At 43.1% G+C, this 19131-nt stretch overlaps 1 protein-coding gene across 1 annotated transcript; it reads left to right on the forward strand.

Annotated features, from left to right (window-relative positions):
• Positions 1-216: 216 nt before the first annotated feature.
• ZNF599 (zinc finger protein 599) lies at positions 217-15667 on the forward strand. Its single transcript, XM_023197010.2, has 4 exons — positions 217-613; positions 3874-4000; positions 6008-6103; positions 13188-15667. Exons 1-4 carry the CDS (start codon positions 596-598, stop codon positions 14711-14713), a joined length of 1767 nt encoding a protein of 588 aa, XP_023052778.1. The 5' UTR covers positions 217-595; the 3' UTR covers positions 14714-15667.
• The last annotated feature ends 3464 nt before the right edge of the window (positions 15668-19131 follow it).

The raw sequence follows: 19131 nt of genomic DNA on the forward strand, positions 1-19131 counted from the left end.
AAATCTGTGTACCTATCCTTTAAGAGGAGGTGAAGCCAATCCCTTTCTTGGGAACCTTGAGAAGCCGCGTCACCGAGAACAGAGAGTGCGCTCCAGGTACCACCCGGATTCTGTCAAACTACATTACCCAGAAGGCAGTGCTACAAGGGACGGAAGCCGGCCCCAAGCCATAGACGGAAGGCGCAGAGGGGCGTTTCCCGTAGCGGCGTGGGCGGGACTTCCGGCGTCCAGTCTTCCGACGCCGTTAGGTTGAGGATGCTGTTGTTACCGACGCTACACCGGCCACAACGCCAGACAGGGGCCACTTTTTGAGACCAAGTAGAGACGGACAGTGAGGAGGATAGGACCCACTTACACGCTTTTATGTCAGCCGCGATCTCACCCCCACAAGTGTCAGCAAAACGCTTCCTGGGGCCTTGGCGCCAGCCCTGTGTCCCCACGGCGCGCAGAGGTGGCGTCGCGAACCTTGTGCGCGTTTTATACGGCAGCGAGGACTGAGGTCCCTCGCAGCCCAGAGCCGGAGCCCAGGGTCGGCCGAGCCAGCAGGACCGGCTTCCTCGCCGACTCTCACGGCCTCACCCCGCCCCCTGGGCCCATGGCGGCGCCGGCGTTGGTGAGTGGAGGGTTCCGCAGCCCGCGTGCGCTCGGGTCACCGCCCGCACCCATCCGCTGTAATACCGGGGATTCCGGGACTCTGCGCTTCTCCCTTTTGATACCCTAGGATATGGAGATCCCGGGAGAGGGTGAAGTGAGAGGGCAGGTCTAATCACTTCCTACCCAGGGTCCTGAATCCAGGACAGGAGTTGTAAGGAGAGGTCCCTGTTTCTGGCTCTAACCTTGAGCTGTCGCCTCGCTGCCCTCGGCCTCCATTCCCTCGGGTCTAAAATGCGAGTCTCAATACTTTTCTCTGTGGAGGCAACTGGAGCGGGTACGCTTGTGACGTGGTCCCCTTTCAGTGCTCGGAGAGCATCGCTCTAGGTGCCGTCTTTGAAGAAGGACTTCCCAGGTCCTGCTGTTGTTTTAGGGAATCATTCCAGCGGAAGTATGGCTCTACCAAAAGCTAGGAGAGGGAATGAGAGCCTCGAGGGCAAGAGGTGAGGCGGGAGCAGCATTTTTGGCAGGAGGCTAGAAGACAAGAAGCTCATTGGATTTGTCTTTGTAGATGCCCTGTTTATTACAGATGAATCCGGCATGCCGCCTAACGGCAGTGAATCCATGCTCCTGTTTAACACATGATCTTGTATTTAAAAAGCAAATCCAGTTCAATATTCATGAATGACAGTGTACGTGAATGTGTGTCTCTTGGAATGTGAGCACATAACAGGCCCCAAGTTACTCTCCAGCATGTCACACTGTTGACTCCTCATAACTCTGATCACCTTCAGGAGTTGTCTATTCATTTTTCCTCACCTGGCCTGTTCTCTAACCTCAATCTAACCTTGTTCCAGGGTCTCTTCACAGAGAGCTTCCCTGGTTTCATCATGTAAAGTCTCTCCCAGTCTTTGTGGTCTTCTCACTCTTGTGTTGTTTTCTAGAGTCTTCTGACTTTATCTTGATTGTTATTGCTGAGGATCTGTCCCCTAAACCCGGAATGTGAGCTTCTGTTTTCCATCCCCAGCCCCAAAACTGTTCTGTTCTGGGCCTGTACCACTTAGTCGATAAGTGATTAATGAATGAGATTCTACCCTCTGGGGCTCCCATCCTACTTAGATTTAATCTAACCCAACTCCACCCCACACCCCACCATGGCTGCAGAGTCACTGCCCAGTCCACCAGGACACTTCCCCTCCCATTCTTCTCTCCTGCACATGCCAAGCTCATTGGACAATTTTCCCCGTCACATTGTCCCTAGATCTCTGCAAGCCTTCTCCTGGATGTGTGCTGCATTGATCTCTCCTAGGGTGCTACCGGAGCAAATAGGAAAAATACTAACAGCAACAAATAATAGCTGGTCTTCACTGAGCACACTGATAATGTGCTGAGGGGCAGTTTCTGCGTATTATCTTATTTAATGCCCTTCTTCTCAGAGTAAAATTCTTTCATTTTCCTTTCTTTACAGAAGAGGAACCGGAGACTCAGATTAACTACCCAAGGTTGCATAGGTCACAAGTAACAGAAACAATACAGTATATCGAGCACAAAGGCCTACATTATTTATTTATTTATTTATTGAAAGAGGGTCTAGCTCTGTTGCTCAGGCTGGAGTGCAGTGGCCCCATCACAGCTCACTAGCAATCCTCCCCACTAAGCCTCCCAAGTAGCTAGGATTATCGGTGTGTGGCACCACACCCAGCTAATTTTTTAATTTTTTGTAGAGACAGGGGCTCACTGTGTTGCCCAGGCTGGCCTTGAACTCCTGAACTCAAACAATCCTCCCACTTTGGCCTCTCAGAGTACTTACTGGCATGAGTCAAGATGCCCAGCCAAAAGCTTACATTTTTAACCAATATTTCACCCACAGTGGATTGGAGATCCCTTGGGGCGACAGCTAAAGTATACTTTGCAAGGGGAAGGTGCAGGCCTCTCTCTAGCAGGTGGGCATTGGAATGAAGGGGTCTTAGGGGAACCTTCCTGGCAAGGGGAACTGTATGGACAAAGGCAGAGGCATGAGGAGACGTAGAATGACACCAGGGCTTGTCACCTGCTGACATGTATTTTGTGTGATCATCTGATGGTCATCATGCCAACATCCCATTCTCACCCAGGACAGACAAGGTGCTTAAGGCAACTGCCCAGGTTCTTAGAGCCACAGCCTGCATTGCCCTTGGCCACTTGTGTTACCTGGTACCTAAGGGAAATGTGCTAATTGTGGCTCAGGAAGAAAAAGAACAGATTAGTGCTCATTGTGGAATATTCCAGGGAGTCTGCAAGTCCCAGCTGCCTGAGGGCAGGGAAACCTTGTTTGAGCCCTCCTAAGCCCTAAGCAGTTGGTACCTCTTCAGGTACCTCTTCTATGAGGCAAAGAAAGGCTCTGCTCTTCCTTCCATATCTATGGAAATATTTTCAGGAGTGACTGAAATTGTTTTAATAGTAAAAATTATAGGAAATATTTTTAGCCCTTGTCACTGTGGATTCACTGTGGTAATGGAGGAGTACAGGGGTTACACCCATAGATCCTGGACCTGAGGGATGTGGGTTCAAATCCTGCTTCTGCTTATTAGACATGCACCTCTGAGTGACTTGACTGAGCCTCAATTTGCTGACTGAAATGGAGATGATGATGGCATTTACATCATGGGTTATAGGATGATTACTGAAATTGACAAACACATTGTAACACATGCTGGGTGCTGCAGTGTTTGCTTTATGAACATTTTCTCATTACTTCTCACAACAGTCTGTTGAAGTGGGAACTATTAATGTATTGATGTGGAAACTGGGGCTCCAAGAAATTAAGAGACTTCTCCAAGGTCACACATCTGGCATGGGTTGGTTCAAGAGGCTGGATCTAAACTTCAGGAGCCTGATTCCAGACCTGGAGACATTTACTTGCTTGAACACACCATGTAAAGCCCTCAGGTGCAGGCAAACAGTGCAGACCAGTGAGACTCAGCTACTGCTGCTGTGATTATTGTTTGAAGTCTTATTTTCCCCCATTCTTCTAATGTCCTAGGACGTTACTGTCTGCTCTTCACAGTCATATGGGATTATCATTGCTTGTATCATTTTCCAGTGGTTTCCAACATAGGAGGCTTTTCTCTCCCACATCTTTGTATTCCATCAGTGGCACCATCTGCCTCCACAGAGCTCAGTGGTTCTCAGGAGTTGCTGGGTGATTCAGGGCCTCTGGACCCTTTGCCGGTAACCAAGAAATGGGCTGTAATTTCACCTAATAGCTCCACAGCCACCTGTCACCTCTGTTTGACTTCCCAGGCATTAGTATCATTTGAAGATGTGGTTGTGACCTTCACTGGAGAGGAATGGGGGCACCTGGACCCGGCCCAGAGGACCCTGTACCAGGAGGTGATGCTGGAGACCTGCAGGCTCCTGGTCTCACTGGGTAAGACCTCATTGCCCTCCCATGTTGGGGACCCACAGCCTCTTTGAATCCACCTTTTCTAGGCATGGCTGGTCCGGAAGCCTCAGGACCCACCCTTCCCTGATCCCTGCAGCCTCAGCACGTTGTGGTCTGACCTCCTCTTGCTGGGTTTCCTTTCGTGTCCATCAAAGATTGTTGTGTAAGGAACATAGTCCTCCTCAACACTTTCATCCCACTGTCTAGCACAGCTGGCCTCAGTCTGATATCCTTATCCCAGACTGCCACAAGAGGTAATTGGCCCAGCTTGGTTAAGTCAAATGTCCTCACAGCCCAGTTAGCAGGACCTGTGGATAATGGGAGGTTCTGCAAGCAGCGGGTGATTGACACAGGTACTAAGGAGGTGCTTGTTTTCAGTGCTGCTGGTACCTTTCTCAGCAACACAGTCTCAGCTGAAAAGTCTATTTGGCCCCTGGCACCTGCACGGTGAACCATTATTTCCTAAGGCCTGTGCCTTGCTCCTCTGCTGCTACAGATGATTATGTAAAGGGGGCATAGACACATTCTCAAATGGCATGGGTGTATGCTATCTGAGAAAGCTGTTCTTTTTTTCTTTTCTCTTTCCTGTCTCTTGAATGTTGAGTGTTGGCTTAGGGCTGAATCTTTAACATTCCCATAGCTGTTAGTGAATTTGATCCTCAGTAGAAAGAATAGCCTCAAACTCCCAGCCTTGAGCAGGCAGCAGGAACTTGCTGGGACCTGATACCATTTTGATTTTGCCATTTTTATAGTAACCTGTCACAGCAAGTTAACTAATACCCGTAAAGTGCTTAGAATAGAGCTGGAAACAAAATAAGTGTTCCACATGTGTTTGCTACATTTAACAAATTAATAAATACCAAATGCTCTCCCACCTAAATCTTTAATGGTCAGTTTGCCCAGAAGTTGGTCTGAGTAGAAATTAACGGAGGCCCAAGGTCTCGCTTCGTCCAGATGTTCAAATGGTTACTGTCGACAGGACTCTCCCAGCCCTGCATCCCCGCAAGGGATGAGTCATTAATGAAGTAAACGTGGTGTTATTTTATGACAACTGTGATTAGCTGTGAAAAGGAGATGTATGGGAAACAGCATTCCAGGAGGAGAGACCAACATGAGCAGCATCCCTGTGGGAGCAGGTGCTTGATTCCTTAACAGATGAAGGCAGGCCTGATTCCCCTTTGACACTGCTCATCACCCAGCTCAGTGCCAGGCATATGGCAGAACGTTTGCTGAGTGTGCATGTGGCATGTAAGTGTGCGTAATCCTATGGTGAACATTTGCTAAGTGACAGCTGGATGCATGCCAGGACAAGATTTTCCAGTTGATGCTTCTGGGTCCTGGTGCCTCAGTCACTGACTTCTCTCCAGAGTCTTCTGTCTTTTAGCCTTCACAGTTGACAAAATGTGTGTGGCTGCATGTGGAAGAAGACCACCTCCTGCCAATTTCACCCTGAAAATAATTTATTACTTCACCTAATGAGAAGCCCTGAGGTGCTGCTGGCTCCTGGCTTGGTCAATGCCAATCCATGCTAACCCAGTTCTCTATCTGCTTTCTCTCCTCAGCCTAGGGCCCTGGCCAGTACCCTTGTGGGGCAGTAGGCCTCCATGTTCCGCTTCAGTCACTGGCCTGCCTTACACAACTGACTATCAATAGATGCCATTCATCAGGCGATTTAGTCCTGTGTTTTTCAACCATCATGGGCACCAAAATCACCTGGGGAGCTTTAAAAACTACCAGTGCTCAGTCCTTCTGCTCAGAGAGTTGGTTTAATTTCTTCTGTTTTTGGAACTGGGTGTTGCTAGGTAGTTTTGATGCACAGGGTGGTTGAATCCTACTGACTTAGGTTAGTTAGGAAATAGTTTTGGTGAAGTGGGGGAGGGCCCCTTCTGGGGTTTCGTTGTAGTATGTTAAATGTATATACTCCTTTCCACCTCAGACTTTTCTTTTTGTCTTTACCTATATACCATACTCCATTTGTTTCTCCATGCACAGGGCGTCCTGTTCCCAAACCAGAGCTGATCTACCTACTGGAACATGGACAGGACCTGTGGACAGTGAAGAGAGGCCTCTCCCAAAGCACTTGTGCAGGTTGGTGACTTTGAGAGTCTGGCAGCGAGTATCAGGGCAGCCTGCAGACCACCCAGGCATCACTGTGTCTGAAATGCCATGGGCAGCTATTTTGTGGTCTTGAGCAGTCATGGAGCCCTTGACCCCATGGTCCCCCATCTTCCCACTCCGTTACACACTCTTCACCTTTATTCAGGTTGGAATATGCTCAGTAGGAGACAGATTCTAGCCTTTAATGATTTGCCACTCACTAGCGTCATGACTCTGGAGAAGTTGTGTGATGTCACTGTGCCTTTGGTATATAAGTTAGGCTGAGTTAATTACCTTCTCTGAAAAATAAACTCCAAAATCCTGGTAACTCAACAGATTTAGTTTAGTTTAGTTTTGTTTTGTTTTTTCATCCATGCCATAGTCCAGTGTGGGTCAGCGGGAAAGCTGTGTACCTGTATTTATTTAGGATCACATGCATTCTGTTGTCAATATGCAGCTTTAAGGTTGCCCCGGCCAGGAGGAATGGGAGAGGCGGGCAGTAGTCACTTCCATTTGCACACACACATCACTTCATTCACATTTCATTGACAAGAACTGGGTATTAGGATACATGTTGTATCAGGCTGGGAAATGTGGTTTAGCTTTCTTATGCCCAAGGAGAAGAGCCCATGGGTATAGTGAACACACACTTATCTGATAAACTTAGCCTACATTTGAAAGGTAGTGATGATAGTTTCTGCATGACTGGGTTGTTTGGGAATGTGATTGCATAACAGGAAACTGCCTAGCACACTGCCTGACCCAGACTGGCTCAACAGAAGTTACCTGTTAGTAATATTCATGTAGTGTTAGTGATAAGGAATAGTGATAGCTCGGATGTTCTTCTGCATTCAGAAGACAGTCCTTTCTTTTCCTGCAGATTACTATTTCAAACTACACTCTGCATCCCACCATTTTTCACCTTCTCCAGCCCGTCATTTATTGATCCATCCATCCATCCATCCTTTCATTTGTGTATCAGATACCCAGAAGCACTCCCTAGCCCTACTGTTTTCTGGCCCTCCTGTCTTCTAAAACCTCAAGGTGATGATTGCCTTTGTCAGTCCCACATCTGGGCTGCCAAAGGGAGCTGGAGCCATCAAGCGGCTGGATTTGTGACACTGCAGATTCACCATCTCGCCCCTCTAGTGCCCTTCTTGCCTGCTCAGCCAGCTTTCACCCCTCTCCCCAGTTCCACATCTTCACTTGAATGTCTCAGAGGCACCTCATACTCATCATGCTTCAAAAGGCCCTCATGATCTCCCCATTTTAAGCTAATGCCCCTTTCAATGAGTAAAGAAGGCTAAAAACAAACGTGGACAACTCCTCAATACCTCCATCTCCCTCATACCCAATATTCAGCCATCCCTGAATCTTGACCGCTTTACATCATCCATGTCTCCTGAATCCCTCACCTTCACCAGTTCCATCAGCTCCAGCGTTAGTACTGTAGGCCAAGTGATTATCTCTCGCTTGCATAATGCTACCATATTCCTCACTGTTTTCCCCACATGTGCTCAGTGCCTCTGGTCAGCCCTGTGTGTTATATCTGCATCCACTCACATATTCCGTGTATCACCGCCTCCCTTGCCACTGATGTCAGAGCATCTGACCTACTTTATGAATAAAGCCTACACACTTGATTTTCTTGCTTTTTGACACTTACTGATTCACGTGCATCTGACTCATCCTGCAACTTCTTTCTCACTTCTGTGGAAGAGTTCTCATCCTAGCCATGGCTAATTTCTCCTACAGAATCTAGATTACACTTTCTGCCTTCTCAGGTGTATTAGCCGTCTACTGCTATTCATATGTAACAATATTACCACAAACCCTGCAGCTGGAAACATCACTCATTTATTATCTTCCACCTATGGACTGGGAGTCCGGGCACAGCTTAGCCGGGTCCTCTCAGGACTGTCATAGGCAGCTCATAGCTCATCACAGTCAGCTCACTTCTTCAAATCAAGCCACTATGTGAGACTCCAGCAAAACTGATGCTGCAGTCTTATAAATTACGTATATTTTATCATGTACATTCCATCATTTTTGTCATATTCTATTCTTTAGAAGCAAATCGAGGTCCTGCCAGCATTCTAACAGGGGGACTACAAAAGGGTATGAACACCATGACTTGGGGATCATGAGAAGCCATACATGAATCTCTCTGCTGCATCAGGGAACATGCTTCTTCACTTATTTCCTACCTCTTCTATATTTTTATCCCCTCTGTACTCAACATTTAAAAACATGATGATGTTTCTGATACCTGGGGGAAACTTTTTTTTTAATGCTCTTACGTCTCCAGCAGCATCTAAATATTGCTGACTCTATTTCACCTGAACAGCCAAGCTTGTTGGAGGAGTCTTCTCATTCTTTGAAGAGACATCTACACAAGACCTTCCTTTATTTTTTCCCTTAGTTTTGTACTGAGGTGCAATTTATACATAATAAGTGTACAAATCATAAAGTTTCATTTCTATAAAATTTTATATATGTACGAGTCAGAGAAACCAACTCACAGTTCAAGAAATACAGTGTTTTCAGCACTTAACAGGCTCCTTGTGCTCATTCTTTGTCAGTATCCCCTTCTACAAAAGTAGCCAATGTTTACACTCTATCACCATACATTAGTTTTGAAGGCATATACGTAGAATCTCCCAGTATATACTCTGTCCTGACATCTTTTAATAATCTTTATGACTCAGATTCATTCATGTGGTTGCATATAGTTGGAGTTAGTTCATTACCAACATTGAATGAATAGACCACATATACCCATTTTCCTATTGATGGACATTTGACTTGGTCTCCATTTTTGGAATATTATGAAGACTACTCTTACGAATATTCTTGATTTTATTTTTCGTTGGATGTAAACCCATATTTCTGTGGGGAATATACATACAAGTAGACTGGCCAGATCAAGTGTGGGCATAGGATTAGCTTTAATCGAAACCACCAGTTTCAGAGTAACTCACCATTTCACATTTCTACCAGCCATGTATGAGAGCCTTCGTTGTTCCATATACCCGGAGCAGTTGGTGTCTTTCCCTTTATTCCTTGATGCCTGGTAGTGGTGTTGCTCAGCACCACAGCACTTAATGTGTTCTTACCCAGGTCACTGTTGCCATTCTGATTGCTAAATTCAACTATAATAATGATAATAGACAGCAGTCTACAGTTTACCAAACATTTACCCTTTGTCACGCAAATGATCTTTTGTTTGGTTTTTGGTTTTTTTTTGAGACAGGGTCTCACTCTGTCGCCTAGGCTAGTGTGCAGTGGCACAATCTCGGCTCATTGCAGCCTCTGCCTCTTGAGTTCAAGTGATTCTTGTGCCTCAGCCTCCTAACTGTGATTACAGGCATACACCACCACACCTGGCTGATTTTTTTGTATTTTAGGTAGAGACGGGGTTTTGCTATGTTGGCCAGGCTGGTAATTCCTGGCCTCAAGTGATCTTCCTGCCTCAGCCTCCCAAAGCACTGGGATTACAGGTGTGAGCCCCCACACCCAGCCACAAACGAATGTTTTATATGCTTTTTCTCCTAACAGCTTGTAGGCAGGAACTGAGAGCATCCCAGTTTTTCAGATGAGGAAAGTGAGTCTTAGAAAAGTATGTTAGTCTGCTCTGGCTGCTGTAATAAAATACTATAGACTGCATGGCTTATATAGCAGAAATGTATTTTCTCTCAGTGTAGAGGCTGCAAGTCTAAGGGCAAGGTACCAGCATAGCTGGGTTCTGATAAGGTTTGTCTTCCCAGCTTGCAGACGGCTGTCTTCTCACTTTGTGCTCACATGGCCTTCCCTCAGTGCCTTCACACACAGTGGAAGCTCTCTAGTGTCTCTTCTTACAAGAGGTTTACCATGTTGGCCAGGCTGGTCTTGAACTCCCGACCTTCAGTGATCCGCCTGTCTTGGCCTTCCAAAGTGCTGGGATTACAGGCATGAGGCACCACACCTGGCCCCCGCTCTGACTTTCATAATTGTCCCTAGGTGTGCAGAATTAGAAAAATGGTAAATAGTGATTTATGACACATTGTCGTCATTAGTCAATGTGTGTCCTGGTTTTTTGTTTTATTTTCTTTCATTGCATTTTATTAATATATTTATTCATCCTCCTTTAAAAAGATTGTAATGAACACCTACAAATTTTTGCCAAGTACAAGAACATTACCTGCTTCCTGCATCTGTTAATGTGTTTCTTTCCTTTCCCATTCCTGTGCTGCCTCCCTTGCATACATGGCCAATTTAAGATTTGTTATTCCATTGCTTATTCTGTAGGAAGATTTAGGTTTTTTCCATAAATATAGGCTATTCAGATATTCTGTTTTTGCTTGTCAGTTTTGGTAATTTGAGTGATTTAAAATATTTGCCCACTTTATCTTTGTCTTCCCATTACTTTTTAAGATTGTTTTATCTCAAAATGGTACATTTTATATTTTATCACAATAAAAGTCAGAAAAATAAATTTAACATATCTATATATCTTTTTATAATGCCATTTAAAACTGATAAACCTTCTAAAAAAATAAAAGGTTGTTATGTTGTATTCTTGTGTGTGTGTATTTTGCTTTTTTTGAACATTATAAAAAGTGTATTGTGGTTTATATTGTCTTCTAGGGTTTTCACTCTTATTCAACAGTAAGTTACTAACATTCATGATGCATATAGCTGTAGTTCACTCATTTTTTTCCTGCTATAGTCAATTGCATGAATATAACACAATGTATTCATTTTCAGGGAGAGCTTAAAAATGTTTGCTTACTGTTTTTTGTTCTCACAAACTATGCTGCCATAAATTCATGCATGTGTCCTCAGACACATCTATAGGAGTTTCTCTTAGTAAAGTTCCTTGGACTGGCATTTCTGGATGATAAAATAAGCAAAAGAAGAATTTTACTAGATAATGCTCTGTTGTTTCCTAAAACGGTTGTACCCATTTCACTTCCCTTGCCGTATCTGAACGATTTCATAGAACAACATACTCTTCAATAGTTGATGTTGTCAGGTCCTTTAGTTTTTTTCAACCTAGTGAGTATAAAATGGGGCATCTCATTGTGGTCCTAATTTGTTTTTCCCCCATTACCAAGAAAGGTGAACACATGTTGATTGGTCAATGTACATCTTCTGTGGAATATCAGTGCATAATATGTTCATTTTTCATTTTGGGGTAGAGTGAAGTTCCCAACTATAATTGTGAGTTTATTTCTCCTTTCAACTCAGTTTTTGGTTCATGTATTTTGAGGCTCTGGTGTTTGGTGCATACAGATTTAAGATGATTTTGTCTTCCTGGTTCCATGGTCTTCTCATTATCTTGTGATGCCACTCTTTGTCTCATTTTCTTAGGTCTTTGCTATCTGATACTAATGTTACCTTTTTTGTTTGTTTGCTTTTTTGTTTATTATATTTACTCTAGTCAAATTACTCTTTTCATTTATGATTAATGCTTTTATATCTTGTTCTAGAAATCTTTCTCAAAAGATATTCATTTTTATTTTGTGTTTAATGTTTAGCTTCTGACAGTTGGATCTTAATCACTCTGGGGGTAATTCCGTATGTGGTATGAGGTAGGAATATTATTTCATTTTTCTCCATGTGGCAAATAATTTTTCTAAATCCATTTATTGAATGGTTCCTCCTTTTCCCAATGGCTTTCTCTGCTGCTTCTATCATATATCAAAGTTACATATATACATTTCTGAGTTCTCTATTTCATTTTTCCCTTTCACTGTTTGTCTTATATCTATGCCTAACCACACTGCCTGAATGCATATAGTTTCATCATAATACTAATTCCTCACAGATAAGTCCCCTGCTTTATTCTTCAGAGTTATCCTAGTCTCTGTATTAGCTGACTGGTCTCTATCCACAGTCAGCTTGTCAATATCTATGAAAAACCCTATTGAGATTTTATCTGATGTTATATTGAATTTAGAAGTGAATTTAGGGAGAACTGACAACTTTATATTGATTAATCTCTTTTCATATAGATCTTTAGTGTGTTGACTTTTATAATTTTCTTCATGTAGATCTTACCTATTTTGTGTATGTTCATTTAGTCTTTATTCAGACATCTGAACACAATTCAGAACTCATTATGTTCATCCAGATGCTTCTCACCCTCCTCACTTTTACAGGCAAGAATTCTGAGAATATGTTTCTTCTCTGTCTCTGCCTGCCTTTCCATCCTCATCTCCGTCATCTCATTCCATTTACATTACTCAGCAATCAGCATTCTTTCAAGACTTTCAACCCTTGTACATTCTGTTTTCATCTGCCAAAGTTTCCCTCCTAATTCCTCTGTCTGGGAACTCCTACTCTTCTTTTTAAAGAAAGCTCACATAGCACCTTTTCTTGGTGCTGTGATCCAAGACATCCTCTGATCCCTCTCTGTCTCTCTTCTGGGCCATGTTAAGTGTACCTTCCCTGCATTATCATAGCGCCATGAGACTGCCTCTGTCAGAGCACATTCATCACACACATTGTAATTATTAGTCTGCCCACTCTCCCTCATTTGGGAGAGTGAGGAGCTGTCTCCATTCCAGATTCTCTGTCCTCTGCCCTTGCTTTTCCTTTGGGTTTCCTTTTAAAGATCTCAAGAGTCCAAGAATTAGGAAAGAATTTGCAAGCCTGGTTTTGAGAGATGTAAAAATGCAGTAGGCGGCCAGGTGCGGTGGCTCACGCCTGTAATCCCAGCACTTTGGGAGGCCGAGGTGGGTGGATCACGAGGTCAGGGGATCGAGACCATCCTGGCTAACATGGTGAAACCCTGTCTCTACTACAAATACAAAAACATTAGCTTGGTGTGGTGGCGGGCGCCTGTAGTCCCAGCTACTCTGGAGGCTGAGGCAGGAGAATGGTGTGAACCCGTGAGGCAGAGCTTGCAGTAAGCCAAGATCGTGCCACGGCACTCGAGCCTGAGCGACAGAACGAGACTCAAAAAAAAAAAAAAAATGCAGTAGACATCAGAGACACTGTTGTCACCTTCATTCTTCTGCTAAAGTGGTGATTTTGTTTGTTCTATGTTGACATCACTAATGTTGTTTTTTTTATATTGGATTTCATTCAGGTGAAAAAGCAAAACCCAAGACTACAGAGCCTACTGTTTCTCAGCTGGCCTTCTCTGAGGAATCCTCTTTCCAGGAACTTCTGGCACAGAGATCCTCAAGAGATTCCAGGTTTGGGCAAGCTAGAGATGAGGAAAAGCTAATAGAAATTCAGGAAGGGAACTTGAGGACAGGAACAAACCCGCACAAAGAGGTATACCCTGGAAAGTTGAGCTATAAACATGATGATTTGGAGCCAGATGATAGTCTGGGCTTAAGGGTTTTACAGGAACGAGTCACTCCACAAGATGCTCTCTATGAACATGACTCTCAACGACGAGGAAAAGACCCCATAATTGACGCAAGGAATAACCCTTACACATGCATGGAATGTGGGAAAGGCTTTAGCAAGAAGTGGGCCCTCGTTCGGCATCAACAGATTCATGCTGGAGTGAAGCCCTATGAGTGCAATGAGTGTGGGAAAGCCTGTCGTTATATGGCTGATGTCATTCGACATATGAGGCTTCATACTGGGGAAAAGCCATATAAGTGTGTTGAGTGTGGGAAAGCCTTCAAACGCAGGTTTCACCTCACAGAGCACCAGCGTATTCACACTGGAGATAAGCCCTATGAGTGCAAAGAATGTGACAAAGCATTCACCCACCGCTCTTCTTTTATCCAGCATAATATGACTCACACTCGAGAAAAACCCTTTTTATGCAAAGAATGTGGGAAAGCTTTTTACTACAGCTCCTCATTTGCTCAACACATGAGGATTCATACTGGAAAGAAACTCTATGAGTGCAGTGAATGTGGAAAGGCCTTCACGCACCGCTCCACATTTATCCAGCACAATATGACCCACACGGGAGAAAAACCATTTTTATGTAAAGAATGTGGAAAAGCCTTTTGCCTCAACTCATCCTTCACTCAGCACATGAGGATTCACACTGGAGAGAAACCCTATGAGTGCGGTGAATGTGGAAAGGCCTTTACTCATCGCTCCACTTTCATCCGACATAAGAGGACCCATACCGGAGAGAAGCCCTTTGAGTGCAAAGGATGTGGGAAGGCCTTTTGTGACAGCTCTTCCTTAATTCAACACATGAGGATTCACACTGGTGAGAAGCCTTATGAGTGCAGTAAATGTGGAAAGGCCTTTACACACCACTCTGTTTTTATTCGACACAACAGGACCCACAGTGGACAAAAACCCTTAGAGTGCAAAAAATGTGCAAAAGCCTTTTACTATAGCTCTTCCTTCACTCGACACATGAGGATTCACACTGGAGAGAAGCCCTATGTTTGTAGAGAATGTGGGAAGGCTTTTACCCAACCTGCAAATTTTGTTCGGCATAATAGGATCCACACTGGAGAAAAACCCTTTGAATGCAAAGAATGTGAGAAAGCCTTCTGTGACAACTTTGCTTTAACTCAGCACATGAGAACTCACACTGGAGAGAAACCCTTTGAATGCAATGAATGTGGAAAGACCTTCAGCCACAGTTCATCGTTCACTCACCATCGAAAGATTCATACCAGAGTTTAAAAGATACAGGAAGGACTTTTACAAGTGTGTTCGCCTTTAGTGAACTCAGTGGTGACATACCTTTCCTTTTGAATATAACTATTGAGGGAAATCTTTTGGCCAGAGAAATGTCTTAGTATCTGAGAATTTATACTAACAAGAAACAAAATTGTCCCTGTGAAATCTTTTTGTGGCAGGTAATCACTTATCATTCAAAGAATTATATTAAAGATTGACCCAGTTTAGAGCCTTACACTGTACCTGAGAATAATCGAGAGGAGAGACCTGGTGGTTAACATGCATTTAGGTAAAATGTCAGCAACAACTTTCCTCTTATTAATACTATAAATCCATCTCAAGCATATTTTAAAATAATGAGAGATGGAGGAAACAATCTAGAAGAGAAAAGAAAAAGACGTGCATAACTTGTTAAATTTCCCTGTTTATGACAGTTTGTCATTTGGCGGGTTGGGGGATGGAACAGGGAATAAGACATTGAAAAAGTCTCATCCCCTTTGTATGTCTTACATATATATATATCTCTAAGGAGAATTGGACCATTGAGGGCAGCTCTGTCAACATTTATTAGAAATATGCATTGTTCCAAAACTGTCATCTCTACCCTTGAGGGAGTGTAAGTCTTTGTGAGAAATATAAAGGCTTGAGTCATGAAATACGTAACACATGTGCACATGTACACACATTCATTTATATATATATGCAGTGAATTGTTACTTGTGGTAGTTAGGTTCTGTGAATTTTCTGTGCACACGGAATTAGTGAATGCTGAATGATTGTTGCTGGGGAAATACAGGGTTAGCTTCTATGAGCCTTGGATCCAAATATTTTTATCAACCAGTCAACATATAACTTTCTTCTATGGGTATTTGTTTGTTTGTCTGTTTAAAGACACCTTATCAGTGTTTCTTGAATAATTATAATTACTATTCTTTATAATAAAAATAATTTATTATAGCATGTTTGTGTAATGTACTCAGTATATTATTACACTGCTTTACCTCTTAATTTTGTACACACAGTACACATATACAGTATTCATATACAATAAACACAGTAAACTCTACAGTACTCATATAGTAAATGGTACTGTGAACACCTATACCATACAGTACAGTCATGCCAATAAAGATAGTCCTGGGGGAAAAACATTAAAGATTTTAAAAAAAGATTAAAATTGTACTTTTGATGGAGCTGCAAGATGGGAGAGCACACTGTATGGTTAAACTTCTTGACTTTGACTTACCCCCAGAAAACTAAGGAAGAGGTTGATGCAACTTACTCTGCAGAAGAGGAAGGCGTTTCTGAGGGTGCCATATCAACATCTGGCAATTTTACTTCAGGAGTTTGACTTTTACCACTTGTTGACAGCATCAGCAGTTTTCCCTGAAACTGCCGAACTGGCATGAAACTGAACTGGCATGAAAAATTGCATCAGCCTTGTCTTGCTTTTCGCCTAAAGTGTTTTTATCTTTTTTTGAGACAGGGTCTCACTCTGTTGCCCAGGCTAGAGTGATCAGTTGCCCAGTGGAGTGATCACAGCCGACTGCAGCCTTGCCTCCTGGGCTGAAGCAATCCTCCCGCCTGAGCTTCCCGAGTAGCTGGGATCACAGGTATGTGCCGTAATGCCCAGCTCATTTGTTTTTTGTAGAGGTGGGGGTCTCACTATATTGCGCAGGGTGGTCTCAAACTCCTGGACTCAAGTGATCCTCCTTCCTCAGCCTCCAAAGTGTTGGGATTACAGGCATGAACCACTGTGTCCAGCCCCACCTGAGTGTCCCAGTATAAAGGAGTGCAGTGGAGGTTAGGGGCTGAAATTTGAGGCTACATTCGAGTATAGGGTCATATTCTTCCATGTAATTGAAAATGTTTCCAAGGCAGGATTTCAGTTTGATATTTTTGCTGCTGTGAGGACAATTCTTGGAATCTTAGGCTGACCTTCATCACAATCTTTAATCATCACTGACTTTGATGCCTCAGTAACATTGCTTACAGTGACTGGCTTCCAGTAGTCCAAAATCGTGGTTTCCTTGTTGGTGTTGAGAGCCTCACAAGCCTTGCTATAAAGGTGCTTCATGTTGTGCACCTTGAAAGCTTTTAAGTATGCTCTAATTGAAGGGTTGTATGACAGATGTGTTTGGGGCCATAAAAAGAATATCTAGGTTGCAGTGGGAATTTTCAGGTTCTTTATGGCAATAAACTGGAGCATTATTTCAAATTAACTAAACTTCGAAGGCAAAGTTTTTGCCTTGGAGATAGCATTCGATTTCTTGGATGAAGCAGTTGTAAAACCAATCCCAGAATATTTCTGAAGTCACCCATGCTTTTCTTTCCACCTACAGTGGACTGGAATATGGCTCAGGTTTTTTTCTTTAAGTTCCTATGGATTTGGGGTTCTGTACACCATTAGTGGTTTGCACTTATAGTTACCATTGGTACTGATGCACAGTAGCAAGGTTGCAGGATCTTTGAATGATTTAAAGTAAGGGACTTTGGAGGCTATTTGTGCTATATAGATTCATTGCCTTCGAAAACAAGCCACTCTCATCAGTGTTGAAACCTGCCTTTTCTCATAACCCTTTTCCTGGATAACATTTAGTGGATATTATTTAAATTCTTCTACAGCTCTCAGAAGAATTTGCCTGCAAGTTTAGTACCTTTTATGTTGTTGTGCCTTTTGAAATGTGTGAGTAGCCAGCACTAGCTGAGCAGGGTTAGCATTTTCCTTACTTAGGTGTCATGACCATAAATTTCTTTGGCTTTAAGCCTCACAGTAATGCTGTCCTCTATTTTTTATTGGTCATCATCTGATTCACCCATAAATTTAGCCTTTTTTTCATGTTTTCTATAACTTCATCATGCATTATAGATATTCCTTTTTATATATACTTCTAGGAGCTGCCTCATGTACAGACAGGTGAATTTCCTCCTATTTCTGGTTGTATTGTGTTGTTGATTTGTAAACATTGAACTCTCAGACAACAGCGTATAACTCATGACTGAATGAATCTTTTTTTTTTTTTTGAAACAGAGTGTCACTCTTCTTGCCCAGGCTGAGTGCAACGGTGTGATCTTGGCTCACTGCAACCTCTGCCTCCCAGTTTCAAGCGATTCTGCTGCCTCAGCCTCCCAAGGAACTGGGATTACGGGCTTCTGCGACCGCACCTGGCTAATTTTTGTATTTTTAGTAGACACAGGGTTTCACCACGTGGTTGGTCTCAAACTCCTGACCTCAAGTGATCCACCCACCTCAGCCTCCCAAAGTGCTGGGATTACAGGCGTGAGCCATTGTGCACTACATGACTAAAAATGACACTATATTATGAATGCCAAAACAAGAAAGTAAGCATCACCTTTGACCTCAGCTGGTGACATGCAGGCTTGATGAATCATGTTTTTCATCACTCTGCACATGTCTGTAAATGACTGCAAAAATGCAAAAACCTCAGAGTATTGATTTGAGAGTTATAACAAAATTTCAGTAGGTGAATTCTCAAATACAGAATTCACATTCATATATACAGACAGCAGTTTAGTTTTGTACTCATTGGAAAGAGCTGAAGACCTCATCCTCCCTCACAGTGACCACCTCTGCTGTAGCTGTGGCTGTACCAATCTTGAGCCTGGGGGCTAAGAGCCTAGATGATAGACTGTGATTTCAGATCATTTGGTGTTTTCATGACCCATTGGGTGACCTTGGTCATGCACTTCTCCGTGGAGCGGTGTTACTCTCTGTAAGAGAAGGAAGGTGGACATTAAACACATGGGAAAATGAACATACAGTATGTTAGGTGATATGCAGACCCAGGAAGCATGCAGGAGCACAGAAGAGAGAACCACATATCCAAGACCACAAGGGTGGCAAGAGCTTGAGGATACAGCTCGATGGTAGTGTGGCTTGACAGGGAGAATAGAAATTAATGATGGAGTAGAGTAGTAGGCCATATGCACAGACAGGGCACCATGAAATTTTGATTTAATTCTAATTGTTATGTGAAGTCATGGGACAATTTTAGCAGATACATAAAATATTTTTTTTTTCCTTTTTTCTAAAAATTTAACAGTTGTATGTTTTACACTTGGGTCAGAATTTCTCAACCTTCTAAAGCTGAGGTCATTCATTTGAGACCTTTCATTCTTTTTCTAATATAGGCCTTTAATGCTATACATTTCACTCCAAATATGGTTTAGTAGCATTCCATAAATTCTGACATAATTTTCAATTAGTTCTAATAATTTTTAATTCCCCTTTTGATTTCTTCTTTGATCTATGAAATTTGATTATGGTCTGAGAACATACGTTGCATGACTTGAACCCTTTTATTGAGGTTTGTTTTATGATCCAGAATGTGGTCTATCTTGGAAGAATGTTTACACATTATTACTGAAAATAATGTGCATTCTGAGCTTGTTGGGTGGCA

This window comes from Piliocolobus tephrosceles, chromosome 21 (genome assembly GCF_002776525.5).
Source record: "Piliocolobus tephrosceles isolate RC106 chromosome 21, ASM277652v3, whole genome shotgun sequence".
NCBI lineage: Eukaryota > Metazoa > Chordata > Mammalia > Primates > Cercopithecidae > Piliocolobus > Piliocolobus tephrosceles.